General features: G+C 45.0%; 1 protein-coding gene across 1 annotated transcript in view; it reads left to right on the forward strand.

Annotated features, from left to right (window-relative positions):
- LOC120397507 (dynein heavy chain 5, axonemal-like) overlaps positions 1 to 25,821 on the forward strand; it is a 289,224-nt gene that overhangs the window by 77,803 nt on the left and 185,600 nt on the right. Inside the window, exons 29-36 of the mRNA XM_039523452.1 lie at positions 492 to 584; positions 3,970 to 4,173; positions 12,298 to 12,378; positions 12,458 to 12,862; positions 13,024 to 13,142; positions 14,131 to 14,267; positions 20,241 to 20,403; positions 25,382 to 25,493. Of these exons, the coding sequence (XP_039379386.1) occupies positions 492 to 584; positions 3,970 to 4,173; positions 12,298 to 12,378; positions 12,458 to 12,862; positions 13,024 to 13,142; positions 14,131 to 14,267; positions 20,241 to 20,403; positions 25,382 to 25,493 (1,314 nt within the window). The remainder of the gene's footprint in view (positions 1 to 491; positions 585 to 3,969; positions 4,174 to 12,297; positions 12,379 to 12,457; positions 12,863 to 13,023; positions 13,143 to 14,130; positions 14,268 to 20,240; positions 20,404 to 25,381; positions 25,494 to 25,821) is intronic.

Raw genomic sequence — 25,821 nt, forward strand, 5'->3', positions numbered from 1 at the left:
ATGTATGTAACTAGACTAAATAAATGTATAAAGGCACTCTATGATGGTTGTGAAATAAGAGTAAATTAATTCTCTTAACTGCCTCTGTTTATTCCTCTTTAAACAGGGTATAATATAATAATTAAACAACAATGTGCTGTGAGGTATAATTAATGTTTGTAAAGCTCTTTAAAATCCTTGGATGAAAGGCATGTAGAAGTGTAAGGATTATTAGTATGTGGTTTAATCCATGTTTAAGTTAGATGATTTTTTTAAACAGGTTTAACTTTGTGCTGTGTGGATAGGACATTATGGAACACCCCTTTCCTTTCTCAAAGTATATGAATTGTTTGGGGTGCCCTATAATATAGCACTTATTAGAATATAGCATTGCTAAGTGGAAGAATGTAAAGATGAGAGGTGCGTTTTTCAACTTTGCTATTAATCAGGCTGTTTTTTTTTTTAGCGAGGACTGATCTTTATGTTTAAGGTGAATATTCTGCTCTTTTCAGAATGTGGTAAACAAAGCAGTAAATATCATATTATCGATGGCCAGAGATATCCCACTGTGGAAGTTTGCTCATTTACATCATAGACAGCAGCAGGTAGAGTACTTTTTAAAATTTAAATTGCTTAGAATGTTAAAAAAGAATGGTTAGAGAAACTAAGTATTTAGTTTTCATAGTAGCAGCCGTGTTAGTCTGTATCCGCAAAAAGAACAGGAGTACTTGTGACACCTTAGAGACTAACAAATGTATTTCAGCATAAGCTTTTGTGGGCTACAGCTCACTTCTTCGGATGCATAGAAGGGTTTACACTTCTAAATTTTCTAGGAAAGGTTACATTTACATTAATTTTTTGACTTGTAGTTTTGGATTTTTTTCTAGTGAGGTATATTGTACAATTTACTGAGAACATATGTATTTATGTAAAATCTTTACATTAAACAATCAGTTAAGTAGAAGACATTCATTATTAGCATGCTTTTATTGAAAATATTTTCCATATTAAAAAGAGCACTAGCTTATACAAAGAGATTTTTACAAATAATGTTAGTGTTAGTGCTATTATAGACTATAGGAGAAAACTAACATCATCTGTGTTTTATTATGCAGCTAATTATGCATAATAAAACACTATTGATCTTCCCAGAGAAAATCAGTATTAAGAGCGTGTTAAGCTTGAGAATACATACATACTATCAGTAATGTAAGAGTAAAAAAACATCACATGGATGTTGTAGTTGCACTAAAACAAGCACTACAAACCCAGGACAGTCATAGTCAAGGTTAAACTTAAACCAACTCCACACTTGTAAGGATACGGAAATGCACAGTTAAGGCACCCAAACAACCTTAAAATTCTGCTTTGTAGTGATGCTATGCAATCACTTTTATACTTATAACTATTTTATAGTTAATACATTTTAGTGATGGTAGTACCAGGTTAAATTAAACTGATTTTTAAAAGACACTTTCTTTTTTCCATCTAGTCTTTGTCTTCATAGAGAAGTGTGCAGATCTCCCACTGTTATAATAGTTGGTTCAGCACATGGCTCTTAAAGGGAAGTGGGGAGCAAATAGGAAAATAAGTGGACCCTGGAAGCTTTGAAAGGAGCTTCAATGAGTTCCCAGAGAAAAGATGAAGGAAGGGAGGGGGGAAATGAGGGAACCAAAAGGACATATGAATGCCTAGTTTATCCAATAAAAATATTAATCATTTTGAGCAACCTCCCTTGGGCTGGTGGATCCTAGGCTTGTCATGCAGATGACATGTCTGCACTCTAGGGGCAGAGTTATAATTACTATCCTGGCCTGCCAGATGACCATGGAGTGGCAATAGCTTTAGCTTAAAGAAGCAGAATGTTGTATTTCTATGTAGCCCTCAGATGTAGGGGTTTTAAAAAGTTACATGGAGGAGCATACTGTCTGGACTGATCCTTCCTGGATCAGGCACAGAAACTCCATGGGACAAAAAGACAGTGCACATTTTTTATTTGTAAGTCTGTATATAACAGGGACAGGGAAAGCAGGCTTCAGATAAGTTGATTCAGGAAACATGGACAATTTTCAAAGGCACACTTCTTTCAAACCTAATGCTCAATGTGTGTCAGAAACGAGTCTAAACACTTGAGTTGAACAATGAGTCCAACGGGTCACATGTATGCCTATGACAAGGTAAAGGCTCAGCCAGCATAACAGGATGCTGTCCCCTAGGCCAATACAAAGATGCCCCTCCTATGACGACTTCTTTTATACATTAGTACAAACAAGTTATATATTACACTCTAGATCCGGGGTAGGCAACCTATGGCACGAGTGCCGAAGGCGGCACGCGAGCTGATTTTCAGTGGTACTCACACTGCCCAGGACCTGGCCACCGGTCTTGGGGACTCTGCATTTTAATTTAATTTTAAATGAAGCTTCTTAAACACTTTAAAAACCTTATCTATTTTACATACAACAATAGTTTAGTTATGTATTATAGACTTATAGAAAGAGACCTTCTAAAAACGTTAAAATGTATGACTGGCACGCAAAACCTTAAATTAGAGTGAATAAATGAAGACTCGGCACAGCACTTCTGAAAGGTTGCCAACCCCTGCTCTAGATGTTGTTAGTTACCACCCTTATACCTCGTACCTGCTACTTTGAACAAAACATCCTTATCCATTATCCTGTCATTCCTTCCTTATCTTTAGGAAGGGTCGATGTGTTCTTGTACCATCTCTTAGGAATGTGTTAACATAGTTACTCGAGAGATATGTGTAGTTTTGTGCCATCCTCTCTGGTCAGGAATGTTCTTATTTGGTGTTAGCTTATACCTAGCATGTTACTGTTGTGCCACCACCAGATCTACTTTGGTTCACACTGTTAGTTATGCCTAGGGCTCCAGCAGGGTCTGCAGACAGAAAACATTTCTCCTCTGGACAGTGGAAATCATGTCCTTTCTAGCCATAGTTAATACATACAGTAGGGTGTGGTTTTTAAAAAAAAATACTGGTGCTACAACTGGAATATCTAGGAGTGTGGGGCCTGCAGTGCCATGCCTCATCTGTCTTGGGTTGAAACTCTGATTGAAGGTTGCCCAAATAAATTCTCTATCTCTATGACCATCAAAGAAAGGAAGGAGCTGGCTCTAATTCCAGGAAAGGGAAAGAGGAAAATGCTTCATTTCCAAGCTGGTTCTCTGAAAAGTGGCTTTGTAAAAATGGCAAAGAGTCCTGTGGCACCTTATAGACTAACAGATGTATTGGAGCATGAGCTTCCGTGGGTGAATACCCACTTTGTCAGATGCATGTGTATTCACCCACGAAAGCTCATGCTCCAATACGTCTGTTAGTCTGTAAGGTGCCACAGGACTCTTTGCTGCTTTTACAGATCCAGACTAACATTGCTACCCCTCTGATACTTTATAAAAATGGTTCCTTTTTATTCAGCAGATCTGTTCCCTGTGTATAGTAAGGCATATCTGCTGATTTCAATGACAAAAATAAAGGATTTACTGCTTTTTCCTCCTCTAAGCCCTACATCATGAAAACAGCTAAGAGAGAAGGAGTAGGATTCAATTTCTCCTTATGCATCATCAGAACAGAATTGTTTACTATGTTCCATTTACCCCTCTGCAGCTTACAGAAGCTTGTATATGCAAGAAGGAAAGAACTCAGCTTTGCTCTCAGAGCCCGGACAGGAATTGCAGGGCTAGCAGTTTAGGGGAACCCCCTCTCCCTCAGTGTTACTCATAAATGCAGCACAGTTGATACCGAAATCACTGAGAGACAAACATGGAACCCCACAAAGCCATTTTTACAAAGTCACCTTTAAGAATAGAATTATAATTCAGTGACATGAGCTAAACTAAGTGCAAGTGGTTATTCATGAAGGGTGTTTTTCTTTTATTTTTATCTGCACTCATAAGTTGCTCATTCTTGTTGTAGAATGTTCAGTAAAACTATTGGACGCAGGTTTACTGTTGTTTCATTTACGTCAGATGGAACAGACTGCTGCCATCGAGCTGGGTGATGAGAGCAAACTCACCAAGATGGTGGCATTGAGACCTTTGGACAAACAGATCAGTGAACACAAGGATGTGAACAAAGCTGTGATCCAGCTTACCACAATAATTTTATCTCTTAAAACTGATGCAGTGGATATTTTGAAGAGCTTTGCTAAATTCTCCAGCATCTGGAATCAGGTTAAATACATATATTAATATATCTCACTTTATTGCAAAACATGCTACTTTTTACTGGGTAAAATGATCTGCTTTTGGTTGTATTAATAAATTGTGTTTCCTGTAAACAGTGCATGATTTTGACTGTCATGTTTCTTCACCCTCAAACATTTTCTAGGAGCAGTAGATTTATTTTTTGTACATAAGTATTTGCTATATCTTAAGATTTTACAGTATAAAGTTGATACCTCAGCCCTAATACTTCCCTTTCTTTCTTACTGACCACATAAATAACCACAATTCCCTGATGAACTATGTCAGAAGAACAAGGTGGTGACATAATATTTTTTATTGGTCAGAAGAAGACAGAAAAATCAAAATGTTGGTAGCACAAAATCCACTCTGAATCTTTCTGACAACAGCAGAAGGACTTGCTACAGGAATGTGCCTCAGCTGTATAGGAAGCGAAAAGAACCATCTTCTCCTCCACCATTGCCTCTGGGAAATCAGAGCCTGCAGAGATGTTCCAAAGAGTGAACTGGCTAATCCTCCCTGAATGCATAAATGAGGCCTCAGACACAAGGACCAACTGCTGCAAGGAACTTTCATCCAGCTTCACAGAAAGGATAAACTGCACACAGGAAAACCAAGCCAGGACTGAAGATTTTAAAACAGAACAGAGTCCAGGATGGTGGATGGGTTTTTGCTCTGAGTTTGGCTCCATCACATACTTGTTGAACTCTGAGGAATGGCTTGGCAAGTAATAACTTGTGACATAGATCCGGGAGGCTCCTGATTAGTGAAAGCCAGTGCAGAGAAACATATAAGTGCCTCCTTTAGTGAGGACAGACTACCAGCCCTTCACGCTAAAGAATGAGAGAGTCTGTCTGATCCTTGCACATGATGAATGCCATCTCTCTAACTACTGGCTGCTTCCAACCTCCCCTCCTAAAAGCCCCTATGGGGAGCTACTTCGTGGCCATGAATATGGGCTGAACCTCAGTGATTACCTAACCTTTCCTCAGCCTTTGACAGAGCTGGCCACTGTTGCTGCTGCTGCACTTACAAGACTTGCAAGATTAAGTGATATAGCACTGTAATGGTTTCAATCATTAAACCATTAAACAAATGGTTTCTCCACGAATATTCCAAGAGTTGTGAATGACGGCTGCTCTTCATCCACAAGAGCACTTATGTATAGAGTTCTGCAGGAATCAGTGCTGTTCTTCTTCCTCTTCAGTGTCTCTGTGAGACCATTTGTGCAAATTGTGAGTTGCCATCATCTTCATAACTAACAATACACAGGTGATACTCTGCTTTCTCTCTCCTCAGCAGATGCAAAAAGTGTAATCACAAAAGACCTCCCAATGCCAGCTACAGATTAGCACCTGGATGAAGATCAGATAGTTCAAAGTGAGCCTATACAAGACCAAAAATATATCTGGGTAGGAGGTGGAGGTGAAACTGCAACTTCACCTTTTACAGAGCCCAACATCCAGCCTCTGTAGGAGCAGAACGTCATGCCAATGCCATCATTAGTATTTCCTCCCACCAAGCTGCACTGTATGCTAAATGATCTGGTGCTGAATATGCCCTAGTCTTATATTAGTAGCTGTAAAGTATAGGTAAAAAACATACAATTCTTCTTCGAGTGATTGCTCATATGCATTCCAGTTAGGTGTGCGCGCGCCGCGTGCACGCTCGTCGGAAGATTTTTACCCTAGCAACACTCGGTGGGTCGGCTGGGCGCCCGCTGGAGTGGCGCCGCTATAGTGCCAGATGTATACCCCTGCCGACCCATCCACCCCTCAGTTCCTTCTTACCGCCCGTGACGGTCGTTGGAACAGTGGAGTGCGGCATTGCTGTCCTCCACAACCCTAGCTTCTCGCACTTATTTCTAGCTTATCGTGTATATAGTTCAACTTTAGTGTAGTTATAGTTAGTTTTTAATAGTTTAGTTGTAGTTAGTGTTTGTAGTCCACCGGGGGATTGGGGGAGTAGCCCCTTTTCCCCTGACCCAGTGTGGGCTCATGCCCAAGGCACCGGGGTTTAAGCTGTGCTCAGCCTGCCAGAAGCCGATGCCGGTGGGAGACCCTCATGAATCTTGCCTGAAGTGCTTAGGAGAGTCTCACCTTCCTGATAAGTGTTGATTTTGTAAATCGTTCAAGCCAAGAACAAAGAAGGAGCAGGACTTTCGCTTAAAGCAGCTCCTAATGGAATCGGCACTTAGCCCTGTGGCGCCGGCACTGACCGCCAGCAGTCTGCATTGGTGAGGAGCGCACCTTCGGCGCCAGCTCACTCCGGTACCGAGACCCGGAACCGACATCAGCTGGCACCGGCTCCCCGGCACCGATCCCTTTCCCCCTCTGGGAAACGTTGTGCTGCGCCGGCCACATCCTCTAGAAAGGAGCATGCACCCAGGCCTACAGGCCGGACCCTGGTACCTGCGCCAGCACCATCAACTCTGGCACCGCAGTTACAAGCTCCTCCTAGCGCGGCACTGTCGATTCCGGCACCGCAAGGGCCGTTGAGTCCGGTACCACACAGCTCCCCGGTTCACGCTGCGGTTGAACTCTCCCTTCAACTCCCGAGACCTTCTCGACGGCATGAGAGCTCATTGCGCTAACGGAGTCGACGCAGCTTCAACCCCCGGCACGGGTCATCCAGTCAGTTGGCAAGCCGGCCATTATGAGGCCCTCTTCCCCTGACCACCAAGAGAGGCGTCACTCCAGATCGCGATCTCGGAGACGTTCCTGCTCATGCCGGTCCCGATCCCGGCACCGCTCGCAGTCCCAGTACCACTCTCCATTGCGGTACCGGTCGTACTCGTGGAGGCGCTCATGATCCCGATCTCTGGACAGTCACTATCGGCACCGATCCGGCTCTCAGTACTGTTCTTGGTACCGTACGTCCCGCAGCCGTTCTCGCCATAGAGACCTGGCACCTGCATGGTAGATGGTCCCGATCTCAGTCCCAGCACCAACAGGACCGGTACCGTTCTTTGGTACCGCCCCGGGACCGAACGGCTGAATCGGCGGCACCATCCCAGGGTCTCTCGGCACCGCCATGGCCTTCAAGGCATCCGTCCATCTCATCCCACGCCGGCAGTGCTTCCTACCATCAGTCCGAGGCACAAGGCCAAGAGCAAGGCCCCCCTCAATGGGCTTTCTGGACTCCATGGGCATACCACGAGGCGCAAGGTGCCCCATTCATGGCTCAGCGTTCAGGTCCCTCTGATCATAGAGTCCCTGAAGCCACGGTCAGCCGACCTCCTTCCACGGGCACGGAAGAGGAGCCGCTTGTTTCTGCGGAACCCGAAGTTCATCCTGATGAAGAAGGAGCTCCGCAGCTCACTGACACACCACAGGACCCCTTGGTACAGGACCTCTCCTCCTCCTCCTCGCCTGATGAGGCGGTAGCAGGAACATCCTCCTCGGGTCCTCCTCCTATTGATCTTCGGGCTCATCAGGACCTGTTACGGAGAGTAGCTCAAAACATGAACCTACTGGTCGAGGAGGTGGCTGAAATAGAGGACCCAGTGGTGGACATATTGACGGCTGATGCCCCCCTTCGAGTGGCCCTCCCGTTCATCCGTTCTATACAAAACAATGCTGACACCATCTGGCAGTCCCCAGCCTCTATTACACCTACGGCTCGGGGGGTGGAAAGGAAATACATGGTCCCGTCAAAGGGCTATGAATATCTATATACCCACCCACCTCCCTGCTCACTGGTGGTACAATCTGTCAATGAGCGGGAATGGCATGGCCAGCAGGCACCAGCTCCTAAGGCGAAGGAGGCTAGGCGCATGGACCTCCTAGGCTGTAAGATATACTCGGCTGGAGGCCTTCAGCTTAGGGTGGCCAATCAGCAGGCCCTCCTAAGCCGTTACAACTTTAATACATGGGTATCTGTAGGCAAGTTCACTGAACTCCTACCACAAGACTCCCGCGCGGAATATACGGCCCTTTTGGAAGAGGGTAAAAAAGTAGCCAGAACTGCCCTCCAGGCCTCCCTGGATTCAGCAGACTCGGCAGCCAGAACTCTTGCCTCTGGGATAACGATGAGGCGCATATCATGGCTCCAACCTTCGGGTCTTCCTCCTGAATTGCAGCAGACGATTCAGGATCTACCCTTTGATGGACAGGGTCTCTTTTCAGAGAAAACCGACCCAAGACTGCAAAGCCTCAGGGACAACCGCATTATAATGCGCTCGTTGAGCATGCACACACCGGTAACCCAATGTAGGTCCTTCAGGCCCCAGCCATACCACCCCTATAATCAGCCCAGACCGCGACAAGACACCAGACGTCGTGGCAGGGTGAACCGGCGGAGACAATCTGGCAACCAGGGAAACCAAACTCAAGCGCCCCCAAAACCATCTTCGGGGACAAAGCAAAACTTTTGATGGGACGCCCGAGGACGACCCACCAGTTTCCCTACCGGATCCTTCACCCTCCTTTTCCAACCGTCTCTCCCATTTCCTCCCTGCCTGGTCCCAGATAACCTCCGACCGCTGGGTCCTCCGCACGGTGGAAGCGGGATACTACCTCCAATTGGTCTCTCCTCCTCCTTCCCACCCTCCCTACCCGTCCCTCTTCAGGGACCCCTCTCACGAGCAATTCCTCTTGCAAGAGGTCCATACACTCTTAAGTCTGGGTGCCGTAGAGGAGGTGCCCGAGGGCATGAGGGGCAGGGTGTTTTATTCCCGCTACTTTTTAATCCCCAAGGCAAAGGGAGGTCTACGACCAATCCTAGACCTGCGAGAACTCAACAGATTTATGGTAAAACTCAAGTTCCGCATGGTAACCCTGGGGACCATTATCCCATCCCTGGATCCGGAGACTGGTATGCCGCCCTCGATATGAAGGACGCGTACTTCCACATTGCCATTTACCCGCCACACAGACGATATCTTCGTTTTGTCATCAACCACCAGCACTACCAGTTCACGGTGCTCCCCTTCGGCCTATCTACGGCCCCGAGAGTCTTCACCAAATGCATGGCCGTAGTCGCTGCCGCCCTCTGCCGTCGTCGAATACACGTCTACCCGTACCTTGACGATTGGCTCATTCGAGGGACTTCCCAGCTGCAGGTATCCAGCACCTGCGTGTAGTCACAGACCTCTTCGGGAGGCCAGGCCTTATGGTCAATGTCGAAAAGTCTACTCTGACTCCAACGCAGCAGATAGAATTTATTGGAGCAGTTCTGGACTCTAATCTGGCCAGGGCCTGCCTCCCTCTGCCACGTTTTCAGGCAGTGTCTTCGATCATTCGAAGTTTCCAATCCTTCCCGACAACGTCGGTGCGTACCTGCCTCGGCCTCCTAGGTCACATGGCGTCATGCACCTTTGTGACCCTGTACGCAAAACTGCGGCTGTGGCGCTTTCAAACATGGCTCGCTTCACTATACCGCCCACACAGGGACAATATAGACTCAGTGGTCACGATCCCCGGGACAGTTCTCGACTCCCTCACTTGGTGGTTAGACCCCGCGGTAGTTTGCGCAGGGGTACCATTCCACCCTCCCCAACCCTCAGTGGCACTGACCACGGATGCATCATCTCTGGGTTGGGGTGCCCATCTCGGGAACCTACACACTCAAGGCCTCTGGTCACCCCAGGAGCTGGCCTTACATATCAACGTGAGGGAGCTGAGGGCAGTCCGCCTAGCGTGCCAGGCGTTTCGAGTCCAGCTACAAGGCCACTGTGTATCCGTGTTCACGGACAATACGACAACAATGTTCTACATAAACAAGCACGGTGGGGCGCGTTCCTCCCTACTTTGCCAAAAAGCCATTCACCGGTGGGACTTTTGCATAGCCCACTCTATTCATTTAGTAGCGTCTTTTCTCCCAGGAGTACAGAACACCCTGGCAGATCGCCTCAGCAGGTCATTCCTGTCTCACGAATGGTCGATCCGTCCTGATGTCATCCATACAGTTTTCCAGAGGTGGGGCTTTCCCCAAGTAGACCTCTTTGCCTCCAGAGAGAACAGGAAATGCCATGTGTTCTGCTCCTACCAGGGATGCTCCCCGGGCTCCCTCTCAGACGCATTTCTCCTCCCGTGGACGAGACACCTGTTTTATGCCTTTCCGCCGTTTCCCCTCATTCACAGAGTGCTGCTCAAGCTCCGGAGGGACAGAGCCAACCTCATTCTCATTGCTCCAGCATGTTCGACGGAACCAATTCCCCTGCCACTGTGGCCGGACCTCATAACGCAGGACTTCGGCAGGCTTCACCACCCGGACCTGCAGTCCTTTCACCTCACAGCATGGCTCCTGCATGGTTGAGCCAAGCGGAGCGGCGTTGTTCTGCCGCGGTACAGCAGGTGCTTTTGGGGAGCAGGAAACCTTCCACTAGGATGACTTACCTTGCCAAGTGGAAGCGTTTTTCACACTGGTGCAATCAGAACAACTTCGATCCTCATCTGGTGTCTATTCCAGCGATATTGGACTACCTTTGGTCCCTCAAGGAGCAGGGCCTCGCGGTCTCCTCTTTAAAGGTGCACCTGGCGGCTATCTCGGCCTTCCGGCCAGGCGAAGGTGGCCGTTCTATTTTTTCTAACCCGATGGTTTCCAGGTTCCTTAAGGGACTAGAGCGGTTGTACCCACAGGTCCAGCGACCGACCCCTACCTGGAACTTAAACCTGGTCTTAGCCAAACGTATGGGGCCCCCTTTCAAGCCTATGGCCACGTGTTCCCTTTTATATCTTTCCTGGAAGACGGCCTTCCTCGTCGCTATCACTTCGGCGAGGCGAGTCTCAGAACTTCGTGCCCTGACAGCTGACCCTCCTTATACGATCTTCCACAAAGACAAGGTGCACCTGCGACCACACCCCTCCTTCCTCCCTAAGGTAGTGTCTGCCTTTCATGTAAACCAGGACATCTTCCTCCCTGTTTTCTTCCCGAAACTGCACTCATCGCGCCGGGAACAGCAGCTTCATACTTTGGACGTCCGTAGGGCTCTCGCATTTTATATAGAGAGGACGAAACCCTTTCGGCGTTCGCCCCAGCTCTTTGTAGCTGTAGCAGACCGCATGAGGGGCATGACAGTCTCTTCCCAGCGGATCTTGTCTTGGGTAACATCCTGCATCAAGACATGCTACGAGCTTGCTCATGTTCAGGCTAGCCATCTCACTGCTCACTCTACAAGAGCGCAGGCCTCTTCTGCCGCCTTCCTGGCACATGTCCCCATCCAGGAAATCTGTCGGGCGGCTACCTGGTCATCGGTTCACACCTTTGCTTCACACTACGCATTGGTACAACAATCCAGAGACGATGCAGCCTTTGGCTCAGCAGTCTTACATTCTGCCACGTCTCTCTCCAACCCCACCACCTAGGTAAGGCTTGGGAATCACCTAACTGGAATGCATATGAGCAATCACTCGAAGAAGAAAAGACGGTTACTCACCGTTGTAACTGTTGTTCTTCGAGATGTGTTGCTCATATCTATTCCAGACCCGCCCTTCTTCCCCACTGTCGGAGTAGCCGGCAAGAAGGAACTGAGGGGCGGATGGGTCGGCAGGGGTATATATCTGGTGCTATAGCGGCGCCACTCCAGGGGGCGCCCAGCCGACCCACCAAGTGTTGCTAGGGTAAAAATCTTCCGACGAGCATGCACGCGGCTCACGCACACCTAACTGGAACGGATATGAGCAACACATCTCGAAGAACAACAGTTACAACGGTGAGTAACCATCTTTTTCTGGGAGAAGGGACTGTTGATTCATTCAGCTACTGTGAGGCGGCTATAGAGTGTATTTTCAACTTCATGAAGATGTTCTAGGTGTAAGTGAATGAGTTGTTCTGCAACGAGTGGGGATGGGTAGACTAAAAATTCCCACCATAGTTTTGGTAGCTTGATTTCAAACTCCATAGAAATATTTGGAGTGGTAACTGGAATCGTGGTCTGTGTCAATTTCCTGCTGACAGATACAGAAAATGTGATTCAAAAGGGGAATGGGGAAAAGGAGAGAAGACAGAAAAACAAAGCAGTTGGAATGATTTATAAAACTTAAATTTGATCTTAAGCTTTGAGACAGAGACCATGTCTTCATTTATGTTTGCACAGCACCTAGCCCATTCGGGGATAAGGAGGCTACTATAAATGTTAAACAATAATACACAATTCTCCATTTATATTAGGATCCAGAGGAAAAAGTAAAAGAATTTCTAGAGACTAACCCAGTGATGTCTGAATTCCAAACACAGATTAGTTACTTTTCTGTAAGTATTGCTTAAAATTCTTCTGCTGTTCACAGAAAAGTTATAGTGCAGTAAAGTTGATTATTTGTTTTATTCTTAGCAATTAGAAATCCAAATTAGAGAACTGCCAAGTCATTGCATATTGGAATCAGTGGATTTTGCAACTGAGTCTTTGAAAATGGCCTTAATTCAGGAATGTCGTTTGAGGCAGAGATCATTTGGATTAGCTTTAAATAAAAAAGCTGCCATGGACATGGATGCAGTTTACACATTCATTGACAATCTCAGCAAGCGATTAAACAGGCCAATCAATGATCTTGATGATGTGCGAGGAGCAATGGAAGCACTAAAGGAAATACGAGAGGCTGAGATTAAAATTGACATGACAGTTGGACCTATAGAGGAATCTTATGCTCTGCTACATAAGTATGATCTACTGTTTAAAGATGGAAATGCAGAAAGAGTTGATGGGTTGGCATATGCTTGGAAGAACCTAAACACACAGGTACTGTAGCTTTATCACTTCTAGAGTAGGCAAAGTACAGTCATTCTTGTCAGAATTTTTTGTGCCACATGACTGGAGGAGAACCAGTTTATTTTAAACATTCACTTATTTCAAATCCTTCTGATTATTTTCACTTTTATGCATATATTTACTTATGATAGGTATTGAAGATTCAGGACTTGCTGCTTGAAGTGCAACCATCCATGAAAACAGATTTACTGAATGGTGTTAAAAAGTTCCAGATTGATGCTGTGGAATTTTACACTGACTATAATGAAAAGTGAGTGAATCATGGTGCAGTACAACATTGTTACATTGGTAATTGTTCCAGAAGGGTACATCCAAGATGTCTTCAGGAAACTAACAAGGGGCTGTAAGAGGCACATTACAGCTGAAAGAAATACATAGTTTCAAAAAGCAAATTTTTTCCCCCACTGTGTTTTACCCTTAAAGGGCTAGGTTGGGCAAATACTATTATTGCCATAGATTCATTTCAGTAATTTCAGTGTAAGATTCAGGTTTGAAATGTTAGATGAATTAATTAGGATTGGAAAAAATAAGAATCAACCAGAACCTCAGCCCAAATCTCAAGTCAAACTCTTCTAAGGTCCTGATCCAGCAAAGCACTTAAGCGTGTGCTTAATTTTAAATGTGTCAATAGTCCCTTTGAAGTCAATGGAGATTCAGGCTTGCTGAATCCTGTTACCCAGTGCACTGAGCCATCGAAGTTTACAGTTAGGAGGGAAAAATCATATAGCTTCATTGTATTTACTTGATGGTTTAATTTTGTCTCTGGCACTAACTATTGTAATCTTCTCCATTGAGTGTTGATTGCTATCTGTTGTAGTGATTTTCCCTTGTTTCATGAAGAGTGAAAGTGAAAATCACATTAATTAAAATATATATTTTAAAATAAAAAATAATGTAAAGTAATAGAAACAAAATAAAATATTTGTTGAATTTTTTGTTCCTGTTAACTTCAGATGCTGGCAGTTAGGGCGAGTTGTGTCACCGGAAATGTAGGAAAAACCCTTAGGAAAGACCTAACATCTGATGTCAAAACAACTATATTTTTGGTCTGTCTTCTCAGATCTTTTGTGATAAACATCAATTGTCAGAAAAAAATCCCTCATGTTTAAAAAATATTTCATAGTGTGTGGCTAGGAGAGTTTTCCATTTCTTTAAACAGTACCTCTATGATGCTCGTTGGAAAACCTGCACAATTGGTATTACCGTATATGTGAATTTGACTATGTTGATTTTTGCAGAGGCCCTGGTGCGGAAGACATTCCTCCCTGGGAAGCAAGTGATAGATTACAAATCTTCCAAGCCAAGTTTGATGAACTGTGGAGGAAGTATATCACTTTTTCTGGTGGGGAAGAATTATTTGGTCTTTCTGTCACAGGTAATGATGCCACAGTTGGAGTTCAGAATGTCGCAAAATGAATACCAGGCAAATAATATTAGCCAAGCGTTTGTGTGGTTGCTGTCTGTCTGGCAGCTTTGTCCATTAAGGTTTGGGTCTTAGTTGTACAAAATTATAGCAGTTGTAGCAGTTTGTATCCAATACCAAACTTGTCCCCTGTTGCCCAGAGGCTGGAGGTGACATATGTAAAGGTATTTAGGCACCTAATGATGCAAGTAGGTACTTACTGGGGTTTTCAAAAGTGCCTAGGAGCTTTTGAAATCCCACTAAGCGCCTATCTGCATCTTTAGGTGCCTAAATACCTTTACAAATCTGGCCCTGAGTGACTGCAAAGGTGACTTTAAACTACCTTTGCCCATCTTCCTCAGGTGCACAAAGAGGCGTTGTGACACACCTGAAAATCTGGGTCAACATCCTCAAAGGAATCCTTTATTTGCAGTCACAGATGGTTTAGACAATCCTGTGCAGAAATGGAGTTTAACCATAGATTCTACCTGACATACAGAAGACAGCTTTTTTGAGAAACGGAGCTCCGAAGGAGATGCAACATGACAAATTCTTGTTACTATAAGGGTATGTCTGCACTGCAGTTAAACAAATGCAGCTGGCCTGTGTCAGCTGACTCGGGCTTGCAGGGCTTAGGTTACTGGGCTGTTTAATTGCTGTGTAGATGACTGGGCATATCTGCATGGTCCCAGAGCATGGGCTCTGGCCTGAGCCCAAATATTTACATAGCAACTGAACAACCCCTTAGCCTAAGCCCTGAGAACCTGAGTCAGCTGACACAGGCCAGCCCTGGGTGTTGAACTGCAGTGTAGACATACCCATAATGACTGCACCCAGGAGACAGCTTATTGAAGATTGCAAAGGCATCTTGGATGGAGTCTGCCTACCTCTGACAAAGCAGCAAAGAATCCTGTGGCACCTTATAGACTAACAGACGTTTTGCAGCATGAGCTTTCGTGGGTGAATACCCACTTCGTTGGATGCCAGAACCTGAGCTTCTGTCTCTGTTACGCTTTGGTGACACTTTTAGAGTAGATTGTCTTATCAATACAGTATTAATGAATCGATATAAAAATTAGTACCCACACTCAATTCAACTAAGGTCTCTGCGGTCCCTGTGTGAGTGGGCATGGTTGAATATGAGTACTAAGCTGTGTGAGTGCAGGCCTAGGGGCTGGCAGGGTTGGTGAGGGCAGGGTCATTAAAAACAACAAGGGATAGGGTTATAAATAAGGGACAGTGAGCTCTCTGACAGGAAGGGATGGGCTACAGAAAATTACATCATGGATAGCTTCTCTGGGAGATGGGGTCCAGCAAGGCTCTGGACCAAAGAGGGGACGCTGACACCTTATCCTGGGCCCTGTAAATCCTGATAGTGATACTGATAAATGCTTTCAGTGTCAGCTTCATTGTAGTAAAATATGTTCCTTGTCTAGAGTAAAGTGCCTTCCCCAACAAATGCTTTGGTTTAAATTAAAGTTATGACAAAAATGAAATAAACACTTTATTTTATAAATATTACATTTAGTGCTCACCCTGTGAGATGACAGAAATATGTTTACATATGTATCCTCTTTTTGGTGCTTTGTGGTGTGAAAGCTTTTCCATTACAAGGACAGTCCATATTTTACTATGCCACAATTCCATAGGAGGAGGGGGTCATATTTTTCTAATAATGTGCAATACAAAGTCTAGCTGCAATAAATAATAAATTAATTTGTTGCTCTGTTTAAAATGTAGATCCTTTCCTGGGGCATTAAGTAAGCAGTCAAGGGATCTCTAGGAAGCTGGCATTTTGTCATAAGATGAATCTTTTTAATAATTTCCTCCCACCTTTCCCTGCAACCTTCCAACAGAGCGCCTCCCTAGTAGCAAAAATGTGATGGATCACAACTGAAGTCCAATGCCATCCATAGGCAGCGAGTTATATGGGCCCATGGTGCCCATGCTCCATCAATATTCATGAAGGAGGGGCCCAGCTCCACCAATGTTTGGGCCCCAGGCCCTTGCTTTGGGGGGCCCCGCGCCATGGGTTGGCAACGTGGAGCGCTCTCACCTTGGGGGCAGTTCTCTCACCTCCCCACAAGAAGCTCCCCTGTCCCCAGAGTCACTGCATGCTGCAGGGAGGCCCCAGCACTGACCCGGCTCCCAGGCCATTGGCTGGGAACCCCCACCAATGGGAGCTGCAGGGGGCGGTGCCAGAACTGCCTGGCCACGCCTCTACAGCAGGGAGGGGGAGGGAGCGGCAGGCAGAGAGAGCCCCAGGTCCCCAGGAGTCTGTCACTGTCAGAGACACACAGACACAGCTGGGGGGTTGTGGGGACAGACAGATGGAGCCGGGGGCGGGGGAAAGGAGCAGCGATGGGCACCCCGGGGCTGGCATAAAATACACAGTACAGAGGGGGCTTCCTGAGGGGGCTATAGCAATGCCCCCCTGCAGAGCAGACCAGGGCTGCAGCTGGCTCCATCCATCACTCCCCTCCACCCCACAGAGACCCACACAACCCTCTGCCCCCCTCAAGAGACCCCCAACGACCTCTGTGCCACTGTCACCCCTCTCCAGAGAGCCCCCCCTTTGTGCCAGACAACTCCCCTCTCCCCTGCTCCAGAGCTCCCTACAATCTCTCCCTTTGCCTTCCCCTCCCTCCCCAGCCCATTGGCCAGCACGGCCAATGGGAGCTGCACCGGAAGCAGGGTGCCTGCTTGCAGATGCAGACCTGCGTGACCATGCCTCCACAGCATGGGGAGGGAGAGCCACAGGTGAGCAAGCCCCAGTCATCATCACAGGCACAGCAATTCTCTGGATATTTAATTTCACTGAGGCAAGTAATTCAATCTACTCTTCCTTTCCAATATCACAGGAGTAGCCGTGTTAGTCTGGATCTGTAAAAGCAGAAAAGAATCCTGTGGCACCTTATAGACTAACAGACGTATTGGAGCATGAGCTTTCGTGGGTGAATACCCACTTCGTCGGATGCACCGGTATGTCCACGAAAGCTCATGCTCCAATACGTCTGTTAGTCTATAAGGTGCCACAGGACTCTTTGCTGCTTTTACAGATCCAGACTAACACGGCTACTCCTCTGATACTTGACACCATGCAAGGCACTGCATTTAGCCGTATGGAGTGATCTTCCTTTCCAGACAGTTTGTGGCTTTTCCTGTAAGAAAACTTACAATTTCCTTGCAAAGAAGTCCATTTATAGTTTTTTTTACTTGAGAAGTATATTTTCTGGTTGTTCATAAGCTCATTTATTTTGTTAACTCGGTTTCATAGGCAATTTTAAAAGTCACTTGAATTGTACCTGTTTTTTTCCACTGGTCCATGGAAAATATGCAGTTTTTTATTTCTGTGGGCCAAACCACCCTGTGTAGAAATGTAAATGTCGGAGCTAGAAAAGCTGTGCAAGGGTAAGGGTCCCTTCAGGAAATTGGCCTCAAGTCATTCATTCTTCTGGGCATTCCATTCTATTGCTCCCTGCTATAGTGATAGTGATCAGTGTGTCTCCACCCACAGGGGAGAGGCAGAAGACGGGGTCAACCCTGCAAGTGACTCTGCCTCTAACCTTGTTCTCTGTCTGCTCCCTCTACCAGCCCCTTTGGTCTCCCTAGGATTACTTTTACCATTATTCCCTCTGGGTCTTCTTTCTCTGGAGCTTCTCATGAAGTAAAGTCTGTCATGCCAGGTTCTTATCTCTGTAATGTATTTAATTTTGATGTATTTATTGTTAATTAATGCACTATTGGAGTCCCCTTCAGCCCTCTGTATAAATTGATTCTCTTCTTTCCATATGTTTTGCCCATAGGGTTTTCTGCAGCCCTAGGGCAGCCAGCAATAACCCCTGTGCCTTTGCAATGGGGTGAGGTAAGGGGACCGTGGGTTCCCTATTTATGTGATTTTCAAGAAGTGTTATCATTACTCAAGGTACTAAATGTGTTTAAATGATATAAGTGCCTTGTAAAATCCCAAAGCAAGCTCATTTTCATTTCTCATATAATCTCGTATGCAGTATACACACATTTTTCATCAATTATATGAGTTGAATTTATTATTATTAGTTATTATTATTGTTATTAGCTAGGTTACTGGTTTTTTTTTTCAGTATGGCAAAATGTGTGCTATGTTATAGGTTGAATGATTGAATGACATAATACCCCCCTACCCCCAATGTCTGTCACTAAGTCTGGTAATTTTGTCAAGTGTTCATTGCACAACATGGTGGTGCCTACCCCTGCCTTGTGCTTCAGGAGGTCACGGGGTCCAGGGCGGACTGGGGAGTTAGCGGGGGGCCTGGCGCTGGCAGCAGTGAGTGACCTGGCCCCAGCCCACTCTGCTCCACCTCGCCAGCTCCCGGCATTGCTCAGGGGCGGGGGCTTTGGGGAAGAGGTGGAGTGGGGGCTTTGGGGAAGAGGTGGGGCGGAGCAGGGTTGCTTGCTGCTGTCAGTGCCAGGCACCCTTCTAACCCCTCAGGCCACCCTGGACCTCGCATCCCCCTGAAGAGTGGGGCCCCCCAAAGCGCGGGACCCAGGGCGGTTGCCCCGGTCTGTCCTGTGGATGGGATGGATCCACTTCAGCATCACCAAAAATTATACAAACCTGCTGCCCATGATGCCATCTAGACAGTAATTTATAAACATTTTCATTATGAGCTGCACTAATTCAAGATGTTTATCCTCTTTCCCATACAGAGACCCACCCATCCAGACCCATTTCTTTGTCCTAATCCCTTGCCCATCTTTTCATCTAAGTTGTTTATTATCAACATTGTTTTCAATCAAAATTGTGTATATCTTAGAATTTAAACCATTTGTTTCAGCTTGCTCCTGGGTCAACTCCTCAAATGTTGTTAAAAGTCTACATAGAGCAACCTCATAGGTGTTCAGAAATTTGGTCACCCTTTTCTTTTTTAGCAAACTCAGGAGAAGGGCTCTCCATGGAGCAAGTCAGAATCTTTAGTCAGGTTCTTTGACTATTAACCTGATCCTGAGTAAGTAATGTACAATGAATAATACTAAGTTTGTCACTTATATATTTAGTAAAAGTCATGGACAGCTCACAAGCAATTAACAAAAATTCACAGAAGCCCATGATCTGTCTCTGACTTTCACTAAAAATATCCCTGACAAAAGGGAGAGGCGGGTTCAGCACCCACTGCTGCTGGGGCTCCTGGGTCCCCCACTGCAGTGGGAGCTCCGGGATCCCACCGCTGGCCACGGCAGGGCAGCTGCGGGGGCGGGGCTGGCTTGGGAGTTCCAGCCCCAGGGCAGAACATGTCACGGAGATAAGTGGAAGTAATGGATTCCGTGACCTCCGTCACAGTCATAGCAATGAAGTATGCTTACATTTTATTGTAACTTTGCCTAAAAAAAGAAAGAAAGAAATGTGCCTGCAAATGGCAAGTTTGACATTTCTAAATTTTAACAACATATTTAGCTACAATCCCCAAAGCACTGAAATAAAATGATTGACTTTTTTTAAAATGGGGTCATTTCTAAATGCTTCTAACTTTTAACATATTTTATAAGATCATTTTAAATGTTATTAAATCTGTACCTCTCTAGTAACTGGTGCAAATTTGGGAAGAAAATATTTTAGTTTTCCTATGAAATTGGTAGACTAAGTGTCCACTTTAGCTGCCTTCTTCAACACAAATGTAAGTACAAAGTCATGAGTTGTCTCTCCATAATATGGTTAGGTTTATGATATAAAGAAGTGGTCATACACTGGTGGGAAACTGAGTAATTACTGTGGGCCAGATTCTGCTCAATGGGAATTTTTTGGGACTATTTGAAGAGTATTCACTACTCAGTGTGAATAATTGTGTCAAAACCTGACCCTTTATGTTTATTAAAACTTCATTTTAAAAAGACACAGATTATATTTTTCTTAAATAGTTTGAATCTAATAGATAATCACAAACTTGCTTCTTTTAAAATTTGGAACAGAATATCCAGAACTACAAAAAATAAAACGGGAGCTTACACTGCTTCAGAAACTTTATGGTCTTTACAATTCGGTTAATGCTAATATCAGTGGATACTATGAAATATTTTGGAGTGACTTGGACATTGAAAAAATTAACAGTGAACTTCTGGATTTTCAAAACAGGTAAATGATTTAGTGTACATTGAAATGCATCAAAATTATTCTCTGCCATCTTTCATTAATTCATGAGAGCTGATCCTTCAGGGAATTTTTTCAACATGCTTACATATTTCCAACCTTGGTCTTATCTGATATCCCAGAGACAGAAATTTCAGACAGAATGAGGTAGAAAAAATCAACACAGCTGCTGCATGAATATAAATACATTGAACACAATAAGGTGATAAGTAACAATCAGCATGGATTTGTCAAGAACAAATTGTGTCAAACCAATTTGATAGCTTTCTTTGACAGTGTAACAAGCCTTGTGGATGGGGAGAAGTGGTAGATGTGATTATATCTTGATTTTGATACTGTCTCACATTACTTTTTCTTAAACAAACTAGGGAAATACAACCTAGATGGACCTCCTGTAAGGTGGGTGCATAACTGGTTGGAAAACTGTTATCTGTGGTTCGTAGTTAAGTTGGAAGGGCATATTGAGTGGGGTCCTGCAGGGATCAATTTTGGGTTTGGTTCTGTTCAATATCTTCACCAATGATTTAGATAATGGCATAAAGAGTACACTTATAACGTTTGAGGATGGTACCCAGCTGGGAGGGGTTGCAAGTGCATTGGAGGATAGAATTAAAATTCAGATGATCTGGAGAAATGGTCTGCAGTAAATAGGATAAAATTCAATAAGGACAAATGCAAAGTACTCCATTTGTGAAGGAACAATCAGCTGCACACATACAAAATGGGAAATGACTGCTTAAGAAGGAGCACTGCAGATCCCTTTCTGCAGTGATCTGGGTACCACATTTCAGGAAAGATGTGGACAAATTGGAGAACGTCCAGAGAAGAGAAACAAAAATGTTTAAGCAGCAAAAAATGTTTAAAGGTCTAGAAAACATGATCTCTGAGGGAAGATTGAAAAAATTGGGTTTGTTCAAGACTGAGAGGGGACACGATAACAGTTTTCAAGTACATAAAAGGTTGTTACAAAGAGGAGGGAGGTAAATTGTTCTGCTTAACTTCTGAGGAGAGGCCAAGAAGCAATAGGCTTAAATTGCAGCAAGGGAGATTTAGGCTGGACATTTGGAAAAACTTCCTAATTGTCAGGGTGGTTAAGCACTGGAATAAATTGCCCAGGGAGGTTGCGGAATCTCCATCATTTGAGATTTTTAAGAGCAGATTAGACAAATACCGGTCAGGAATGATCTAGATAATACTTAGTTCTACCATGAGTAGGAGGGACTGGACTAGATGACTTCTCAAGGTCCCTTCCAGTTCTAAGATTCTATTCGCAACCTAATCTTTGAGCTTTTTAGGCAGAATTTTATCAAGTGACTATCAACTTCTATTCCCTCAGTTTTCCTATTTTCTTTTATAGGAACCAAAGCCTTCCCCCTCTGTCAAGTTTGACAGTACCCAGGCTTGGTTCATAGGGATTCTTTGTGAGGGGTCAGAGGAGAAACATTTCCCACAGTCCATGGAACACAGTAGAGCCATGACGTGAAATCCTGGCCCCACCGAAGTCAATGGGAATTTTGCTGTTGACATCTGTAGGCCCAAGATTTCATCGAGGGAGTAGCCACAACTGAATCTGTAACCCCTACCATTCCTCTGCAGTATGTGGAGTAATGGGTGGTGAATGCTACTGGCAGATCCACTGGATTTGATCCTGTTTCTCCTTTGACCCATTCCTGTCCTAACTCAAAATCCTGGTGTACAGTGATATGGGCAGAGTTGCCAAAGAACTGAGAACTATGACAGACAAGTGTGCAGACCCTACGTACAGGCTTCAGATATTCTGTTCCCCCATCCGTCACAGCAGGGATTATGGCCCTGTAATGGGGTTGGACTCACCACAGCAGTGCCTCCTGCTGGTTGGTTAGGGAATTAGCTCTTTCAGCGGCACGCCTTCGCTAGTGGTGTCTCGCCCTCTATTACTTTTTCAGTTTCCACCATCCTCACAGTCGGACCCATATCACTCCCAGACTGCGGCATCTGCTTCTGGACACTGCCCGCTGGCTGTCCCCGCTCCCTGGTTCTCCCCCGCTTCTGAAGGACCAGCAGCTTCTGGTTCTATCACTCGCCTCAGTAAGTGGCTCACTGCAGTCCAGTCTAGCCCCTTCCTCCAAGGGCAAACTGCAGTCTAGCTTAGGCACTCTCATCATTGGCAAGTGGGGAGGAAAGGGGAGACCCAGGCCCGCCCACTACTCTGGGCCCCAACCCAGGGACCCTCTAGCGGCAGCCACTTATTGCCCTCCTCCAATTTGCTTCTACTGCCTACTTCTCTGGGCCACTTCCCTGTAGCCCCAGAACCTTTTCTGCCTCTTTGTGTCAGGGCCCCAGTCTGGCAGTGGTCAGCCTAGAGCTCTCCCAGCCTCTGCTGACCCTGCCCAGCACTGCTCTGTCTTAGGTGCTTCTCTAAGAGCCAGTTCGTCTTCCTTTGCCCTCCTGGGAGAGAATCAGCTCCTTTCTGCCTAGCAGCCTTCTTATAGGGCCCAGCCTGGCCCTGATAGGCTGCTTTCAAGCCTTCCTCTAATTGGCTGGGTTCTGTGCAGCCGCTCCAAGGGCTGCTATTAACCCTTTGCCAGCCAGTGCGGGGCAGCTGCCACATCACAGGCCCAGAGTGTGTTTTGCTGTTTATGGGATTATAAAATGTATAGCATAACCAAATTTTACACAGGGCATCTGAAAAGCTAATGAAAGTGTTGCTCAAAACAGAAGGACTTTTGTCTCGATCACCTAGTGGAAAAAAAAACAGTCTTGTCTCTTTCTGGTCCCCATCGGTCTTCGTCCACTACTCTGTACCAGTCTTTCCTTGATCCCTTTACACAATAGGCCTGATCCTTCTCCCACTGAGGTTGATCGAAGAAGAATCATGCCCGAGATCACTACTGTAGGTGTAAGAGCCTGATCTTCTGCAGCTCTTGTATCTCACTGCTTTATCAACAGTCAGGGACAGGTTCTGATTTCAGTTACATCAGTGTAACTCCAGAATAATTTAACTGAAGTCACTGGTGTTATTCAGGATTTAAGTAGATACAATTCAGACTAGAATCTGGCCCTCTCTCTCATCTTAAATCTCTGAAAACATAACCTGAGGAAAGCATGTCTTTGCTCAGGCTTCTAGTGAATATGACGTCTGGGGCACTTAGCCAATTCGGCCAGCTGTGGCTGTACTCGCTTTGAAGTTGAGTGACAAATCTGCTGTTTTTGTGTGAGTACCTTTCCCAGACCTGAAGAAGAGCTTCGTGTAAGCTCAAAAGCATGTCTCTTTTGCCAACAGAAATTGGTCCAATAAAAGATACTACCTCACCTACCTTGTCTCTCTAATATCTTGGGCCCAACACAGCTACAGCTACACTGCAAACACCTTTAATATGAAAAAGTTAAGTGATCCAGCTTTAAGTCATGCAAAGCGTGTCCAAAGAGCACAGTGTTGGGCACCCCGTAAAATAATCATGGAAAATCATTTGGACTGAAACTGGACTGTTTTTCTGCTCAAAAACCCGTCAGCTTGCCCTCTAACGTGAGCTCTCATTTTGCTTGGAAAAACTGATATCTTTTGTGCATGTTTGCAAAAATAAGTCTATTTGCAAATTAATAATTAAGGCCATGATCCTGCAAAGACTTTAACACTTGCATACTTCACACATGTGAGTAACCTCCTTGAAGTCAATGGACTATTCAGATGTATAAAGCTACAGATATATGCTAAAATCTTTGCAGGATTGGGGCCTACATTTTGAGGAGGGAGGAAGAGAAACAATTTTCAAGTTGTTTTTCATTACCTTAAATTTTTTTCATATCTAAGTCAATTTCACAGTTCAGGGCAACTGCACCTCTATTTCCCCTCAGTGCTCCAACAAGGGCACTCACACTCAGGCTTCCAGATCCCCAGCTGTGGCCTCTCTTCGGTGGAAACATACATCCCTCTCCCTTCTGACCAGGGTATTTCCAGGCTGGACAGTTGCCTGCCTTCATAGAATCATAGAATCTCAGGGTTGGAAGGGACCTCAGGAGGTCATCTAGTCCAACCCCTGCTCAAAGCAGGACCAAACCCAACTAAATCATCCCAGCCAGGGCTTTGTCAAGCCTGACCTTAAAAACCTCTAAGGAAGGAGATTCCACCACCTCCCTAGGTAACCCATTCCAGTGCTTCACCACCACTGTCTGTGCTTCACTGTGTAATTCCCAGCACAGACAGTCTGCCCAAACAGACCTGCTTACTTTCTTTTCGGAGATGGATAACAGTGTAATTGCTACATATATAAGTTACCACACAGGTCTTTCAAAGCAAGGCTACTTTATTTTTAAGGTAAAAAAAATTGCAGAGAAAACATAAAAAACAATAAAAGAACCTACACGCATGCTAATAAGCTTACTAGGCATCACCCCGTCCTAAGGGTTTCTTTGTGATCACATATTTGTCAGAGCTTCATCTCAGAATGAGCCCACAGTCTTATGAAGCTTCAGTAGGCCAAGTCCTTCCAATCCCCTCCTAAGGATTGGGGTCCTCCATGGACCAGAGGTCCTATCAATTTGTGGGATCAGGAAGAAGATCCTGAGTCAGCCTAAGCTAAAGCTTTGTATCCAGAAGTCTTTTCTTTGTCTGTTGACCTCTGGAGAATCCAGTTTGAACTAGTATAGCTGCACCTCTATAGAGGGACTTGAAAGGCTGATTACTAAGCAAGTTCATCCCCCCTTGCTATACAATTCCAGAGTACCACATACACAATTTCATTTTGCATACAATGTACCGCAAAAGTGTTAACTCTAATTCAGTGAGGCTTAATTTAACTCAGTAAAGCTTATCTTAATTCCATAAGGTTTTTTCGGTATATTATGGGATGTTTTCACTCTGTCGCAGTCAGGTGTTTTATTTACAATCTCTTTGTCCACAAATTGAAAGGTGAGATGATGATAACAGTTATAAAAGAAGATGAATGATGGGTATGTCAAATCTGATATTCCATTCTCTTTTTAGAATTCGTAAATTGCCTAAGGCTCTGAAGGAATGGCAAGCTTTTCACGACCTAAAAAAGAAGATTGATGATTTTGCTGAGAGTTGTCCTTTGCTTGAAATGATGGCAAACAAAGTTAGTTCAATATGGTACTTTAAAGATAAGATTAACTTGATGATCAAAATAATGTTGTTATGTGTATAAGATGCTTTCAACCTTTCATTTTTAAAAGATCAAAGCAACTGTATGCATGGTAACATCTGATTAGGATTAGTTACAGGCAACTAAAAACAAAATACTTCACAGCTTGATTAGATGAATGGTAATTCTTTTAATGGAATGAAGATTGAGACATTTCCCAGTATTGAACTGTTTCAGTGGAAAATTGCATAATAATTTCCCCCCTAAAAATAATACTGCTTTTTAAATGTTATTGTACTCTAATGCCTGTGAACTTTTCTAG

This window comes from Mauremys reevesii, linkage group 2, assembly GCF_016161935.1.
Source record: "Mauremys reevesii isolate NIE-2019 linkage group 2, ASM1616193v1, whole genome shotgun sequence".
In the NCBI taxonomy this organism is placed as follows: domain Eukaryota; kingdom Metazoa; phylum Chordata; order Testudines; family Geoemydidae; genus Mauremys; species Mauremys reevesii.